The following is a 6,263-nucleotide window of genomic DNA, read 5'->3' as shown; positions in this document are numbered from 1 at the left end:
CTAAGAAAGCATACACACACACTTGGTTACTTTAAAGTTAATATTAACCCTATCCAGATCAATGAGCACCTTTCAGGTACCGAATGTACATTTTTATATTAATGTTCAAAAGTTACATAAAAAAATAACAATTCTACATGAAGAAATACATGAGCTTCTTTATGCTCTAGTATATAACACAATTTATTTCAAATGTATCAAGAAATACAACTTTTCTTCATGAAGAAATTCAAATCAAGTGAATAAAATCACTACACTAAGTAATAAAAACTTACAAACTAAATAAATATTATAGGAAGACAATTAAAACGTAGGTGAATTATGTTTATTTCAAATGTATCAAGAAATACAACTTTTCTTCATGAAGAGATTCAAATCGTGTGTTAATAGTCAGAACTGAAACTCTGTATAAATTATCGGTAATGCTATATATAAAATATATTTCCTAATCAATAATTAACTTCTTCCATAACAAAGGTACTTACTTTATGGCCTTCGTTGTTGTTCAGTTTTGCTCGTTAATTTCAATTGTTTCTCTGATGTTACATTTTTTATTATATATCAGTTGTGTGATGTTTTGACATCTGACTACTTTATCTGGTGATCTATGTTCATGTGATTAACGATGGCTAATCTTTCAAAGTCGTTTTTTTTTTGCAACAATTTTTGCCTTATATAAGCATAACTTGTAGAGGTCTTTTAGTATGTCTAGTGGAGGCTTTTCCACAAGTACAGTAAATTTTGGGCAACGTTTGTTTTGTCTTTTCTTCTATAAAATATTTCACTTATTTTGTTGTATGGTTTGTAAAAGACGTCTAAGTTTCATTTTTTCTTTAATAAATAGCAAATGTTGTTGGACATCTTAGGATAGTATATTAGATGAACAAGTTTTCCTTTTTTCTTCATGGTTTCTTTTGATTTCATTTTTTCTTTTGAATTCGGTAATATAATTTGTCAATGATATTGGTTGAACATCCTTGTTCAGAGGCAGTATTTTTCACAAAGTTTAGTTCTTTGTTTATACCTTCATTGTTTTAATAGGTTCTCATTAATCTCCATGGTATTACTTTGAATAATCCTATATTTTGATATGTGGCAATTGGAATTTCTGTGTAGAAACATACAAGCAATGTTTTATTTTCTATAAACTATAGTTATTAGGACTAATCATGAATGACCATAATGTCAAGAAATGGTAATTGGTTATTATCTTCTACTTAGAACAGCAAACTGGATGTTGGGGGTGAATGTTATTTAGATATGTGTGGAATTTGTCAATGGTGTTCATATGACTGGGGTATAGAGCAAATGTTTCATCCACCTACATCAGGGTTTCCCAGACCTTTTTGAGTTGTTGACCCTTTGACGAACTTATAAAGTTGTCATTGATCCCCAAATTCTTAGAATATAAATTAGAAATGAAACTTCATAGTCAAGAAACTTCAATATAGAATCAACTTTTATTCATCATAATACAATCACTGGAAACATAAAAAAGAATGAGGTTTTAATTTTCTCTAATGAGATTAACGGGCTTTAACAAGTGTATGAATATTGGGCTGTAGCTTTGCTAGTTTCAGTCTCAAGTCCCCGCATTCTTCGACATTGAGCCCATCTCTCTGTTTGCTCAGAAGACCATTCACATGGCTAAATCCAGCTTCGACAAGGTTAGAATTTGGAAAGGCAAAGGGCGGTAAGTTGCATAGGCTAACCTTACCCCAGAGAGCATTTTTGACACACTATCAACCTCAAGGTCTTTATTCACCCCCTGTACAGTCTCATCGACCCAAGGGGGTTGATATTGACCACTTTGGGAAACCCTGACCTACACAGTAGAGAAGATAGGTTGTGTTGGGGCATTACACGCACATTCTGGATCTCCTGATGAAGAGAAGTTGTACTTCTAAAACATTCTGAGCAAATATACTTCACTTATGTTACAGGCACCTACACTTCAACTGTTTTCCTGTGATCATTAATTATTTTATGGGAATGTTTTGCTAGTTCATGTAGTAATTTTATTCATGCAACAAAAAGGTTGAACAAAAGTTACATATAATAATTCTAACTCTATTTAAAGAATTTTTTAGTAAAATATATTTTAGAACTGACACATTTTCATAATGTAACATTTACCTTAGTGTAATTCACAAAACAAAAAGCAATTTGTTTCTCTCACATTTCTGCACAGCTTTAAGGAGCTTCAACTACAAACACACTTTGGTTTTTCTGCCCATTCCAAAGCACAAGTTTATATTTGTTAAGAAACTATATCTTCAAGATTATGTTTATCATGCAATTTTCCTTCTCTCTATGATTACATTAGTGCAGCCTCTTGCTCCCACCTTTTTATTACAAGATTCACAACAACCAACATGAAATATAAATAAGCCTAATTCCAATAATCACTTTTTTGTTTAACTTATTTTAATGAAGCCAATTATTTCATGAGATTTTTTATTCACACTGAAATTTCATGACATTTCTATGATCATGGCTTAAAAAACAGGAGTTTTTCCAGTTATAAAATTTACATACACACACACACACACAGATGTATATATTTTTTAACACATGCAATAAAAGAAAAACAAACAATAAGATTACTTTGCCTCAGATAAAGAACTGTTTTAAGTTAATAAGTAAAACCTAAATGCAGTGATCCAAGTATGAAAAGTATAAGTGAAACCAGTGCTTTTTTCATTTAACAATACTCAATATTAAGAAGTTCTACCTTAAATTCTGAATTAGAACTGATTAATAAAAATAATAAATACATACAATAATATCAAAGCTACTGCCATATGGGAGTAGCTTTGATATTTTGTGTATATGTATAATTTACCTGTGTAGTGACAACTGAAACTGAAGGACTGGGTTGACTACCAGTGACCTGAGCTTGAGGTGTACTACCGAGTGACGGCTGAGTGGTTACGATGGTTAGTACTTTTTGAGTAGTTCCAGATTTCGTCTTCAGTGTTATTGCATGACTTCCTGTTGGTAGAATTCCTTGTGCAGGAACAGCTAATATTTGAGAGCTCCCTGGCTGCTAATTGACATAGAAATAAATTAATAAAACATCACAATCAAGGAGCAATAAAATCTGTATGAAAAAAGAAAATGTTATAAAAATCACAGTTATTAACTGTAATGTGTTCAAAGAAATCTAATGTAATCTTTAACTCTGAAGGAAAGTCAATGTGAGCAATGTTTGCATCAAACAGTTTATATACTGCAGCAACCAATCTCACAGCTTAGAAATTTATACCCATTTTTTATATGGTTCATTGGCAAAATTTCATAACAAAAAATTCAGTAATTATACTTTAATAATAAAATAACCAAGTTATAGAGATTAAGAAGAGAGCTTATCCTTGTTTAGATGTTTTACACAATGTTATAAGTATGTTTCATAGATGGTAAATTATACATATAATTTCCCTAATGTTCATGGATAAGACATTTCTAGATGAAACCATTCTACTACTACTTTTGTTCTTCATTTGAAAAATAGTTATGAACTGACTATATTTGGGGGAAAAAATGAACAATTAAAAAGTAATTAAAAGTTATAAAAACTTATATTTGAAAGCTGTTATAAAAGCATTGGAAGATTTCATAACAAAACTGTAAAGTAAATTAGCCAGATTTGTGGACAAAGCATATAGTTTAAGGATTTTAGAACTACTGAAGGAAAAAAATATTTTTATCAGGGACTTGTATTATTAATGACTAAGTTTTAGAAAATGATAATGAGATTTTAACAGCTAAACAAGAAATTTAGTATATAGAGATGTAGCATCTCATAAAACTCATTGGTGCATACAAAAACCAAAGTGGAACAAACACTATAATATTTAGCACTGACTGAAGTAATACAGCTTCTATTATAAACACTCTCACAAAGAATGATTTTGTAAAACTAAAATTAAAAAATACATTTAATTCACTTAAATTACAAAAAATCTGTAAAAGCTTTTAAATTTTGAGAAGCAACAGGGTTGCATTACATGTTTTGGTATGCAGCTTTTCAAAAGTTACAAAATGAAAAAAAAACATATTTGAGCGAGTTAAAGCCATGGATAGAAAAACAGTCTAAAATGAAGTTATGCCTCTCCAATGTTGTTTTCTAATTTTGATCTGTCATTTCTTTGACATCAGATTATATTTTAACATGCCTTGTATTAGAAAATTCAATATTACAGAAAAAGTAATCACTTTTAAATAGAAGCAATCATTACAATGAATATTTACAGTGCAATGTGTAGACAAGAATTCTAAAGGAAATGGTGGTCAGTGAAAAACAAATGAAAATATAAAAAAAAGAAAAATGTATTACAAGTCTAATAATTTATCAGACATGTGACTCTTCAAAAGGGGAATCCTCTGAAAATTTGGTCAGAGGTCTAGGAAGCCCCACAGACTGAAACTGATTACAAACCTTGCAACCATCACATAACCCTAAAGGTATATATACTATACCTCTTAATGTAGCAAGTGTATCTTGATGAAATTGACATGCTTTTAGTAAACATTACAAGTCTTTTGTATACAAAACATTAGTTTTATTTAAATATTTTTACTATAAATTTGTCTGAGTGAAGGCAATTTTTCCTCTTACAATTTTAAAATTTTATTTGCTTAACTTTTAGAACCTCCTAAACATTAGAAGTTTTTCTACAGTAAAACTTCATATTTTATCTATTATTTTTCTCCACCTTAACACAATACAAACTCGGTTAAACTGACTGACCCCGTAACCATCACAAAAAACAAGGAATAAACCTAAATTACCCTTTCTTCTTTCTAGAGTGACTGCAGATTATAGTATAAAAATAACAATTATTTATCCTAAACAGCTAAAGACTCGTAACAGTTTAAATCTGTTTTTATTTAATTTTATGGTTTGCTCTTTGAAATGTTTTAATCTAATAATACCATGAAACAAGTTGTAAATCAAACAACAAACAACTCTATATAGTGTTAGGGTACAGAAAATAACAAAATATGAAGTTTGAGTGAAAAAACTTTTGATGTTATTTAAGAGGTTTCAGAGGTTATGCAAACTAAATTTCAAAACTGTAAGACGAAAAAAGGATTTTTAATCTTAACATGAAAATCACCTTGCACTCAGACTAGTTAGTTTGAATCACATTCTGAATCCATATATTCAGAGACAAATCTTCAAAAAAATTACTTAATTAAAAAAATATTTTGTGTATGTGTGTGTATATACAAAAGACAATGTTTACTAAAAGCTTGCCAAACTTCATGAAGATACATTTACTACATTAAACATTATAGTATGCATACTTCCATGGTTGCGAGTAGAGTCAAAATGACTGAGCCTATATACAGAATTAAACAATAGATTATTAATCATAAATAAATTAACAATTTTCAAGTATCAAACCTTTCAATATTTTTGAGATAGAAAAATTATACATTATTCTATATCAGGTTCATTCAGAAAATGGAACACAGTTTATATGCAAACAATTCATAAGTTTAAAATAAACATTTTCAAGATTTAATAAGTTTTTTTTAGTTTTAATTGAGTACTTAAGTTCCAAAAATTTATTTGAATTACCTGAACAGTACTGGTAGTACTCTTTTCAGGAACCGCAAATGTTGCTGTTTTTGCTCCACTATGCAAAGGAGATGCTGGCACGGTGATAGCAATGGGCGATGTTACTGTTGATACACCTTGAACACCTGAAATTAAAAAAGTTCAATTGTCGTATATGACAACTTTTAAAATGTATAAATTACAATGAGCTTTAATTAACTTACTATCAGAGACCCGCAAAACATTTCCGGCCAAATTAGTATCTTTATCATAACAGTACTTCTTTAAATATAAAATTTCTAGCACATTACAAATGAATTGCAATCGTAGACAACAAAATGTGTAAGACCACTTGTATATATACTGTACTTTATAAAACTTTAACTTATTTTAGGCCTAAGTTCAATAAAGAGATAAATTAACACTGTAACCTGTGTAAGTTTTTTTTTGCTTTAGTTTAGTTACGACTAAACTTTACTGTACTTAATACTATCAATAAATAAACTTATAATGTTATTCTACGACCCAATGTCAAACCTTGTATAAAAACTATGATAAGTCTTTAATATTCTGTTGTACAAAATGGTTTGTAAAGTACATTTACATTCCACTTTTGTTGTTACTCTTGTTTCATACAGCAGTTGTAGCGACTTGATCACTAAGCTTTGCAGCTCTCTGCTGCAGGCAGACTGTT

At 29.6% G+C, this 6,263-nt stretch overlaps 1 protein-coding gene across 5 annotated transcripts in view; it reads right to left on the bottom strand.

Moving 5' to 3' along the window:
* The window catches only part of LOC106458284 (host cell factor 1-like), a 100,412-nt gene that overhangs the window by 40,137 nt on the left and 54,012 nt on the right, over nucleotides 1–6,263 (bottom strand). For 4 of the 5 annotated variants that reach the window (XM_022384452.1, XM_013917776.2, XM_022384456.1 and 1 more), the window contains exons 16-17: nucleotides 5,591–5,715; nucleotides 2,846–3,049 (exon numbers count right to left, since the gene is read on the bottom strand). In XM_022384452.1, the coding sequence (XP_022240160.1) occupies nucleotides 2,846–3,049; nucleotides 5,591–5,715 (329 nt within the window). The remainder of the gene's footprint in view (nucleotides 1–2,845; nucleotides 3,050–5,590; nucleotides 5,716–6,263) is intronic. The other variant, XM_022384454.1, reaches the window with a different exon arrangement.

Source organism: Limulus polyphemus, unplaced genomic scaffold (assembly GCF_000517525.1).
Source record: "Limulus polyphemus unplaced genomic scaffold, Limulus_polyphemus-2.1.2 Scaffold439, whole genome shotgun sequence".
NCBI lineage: Eukaryota > Metazoa > Arthropoda > Merostomata > Xiphosura > Limulidae > Limulus > Limulus polyphemus.
Note: the sequence above shows the minus strand (reverse complement) of the source record. Positions and strands in the feature narration are given on the sequence as shown.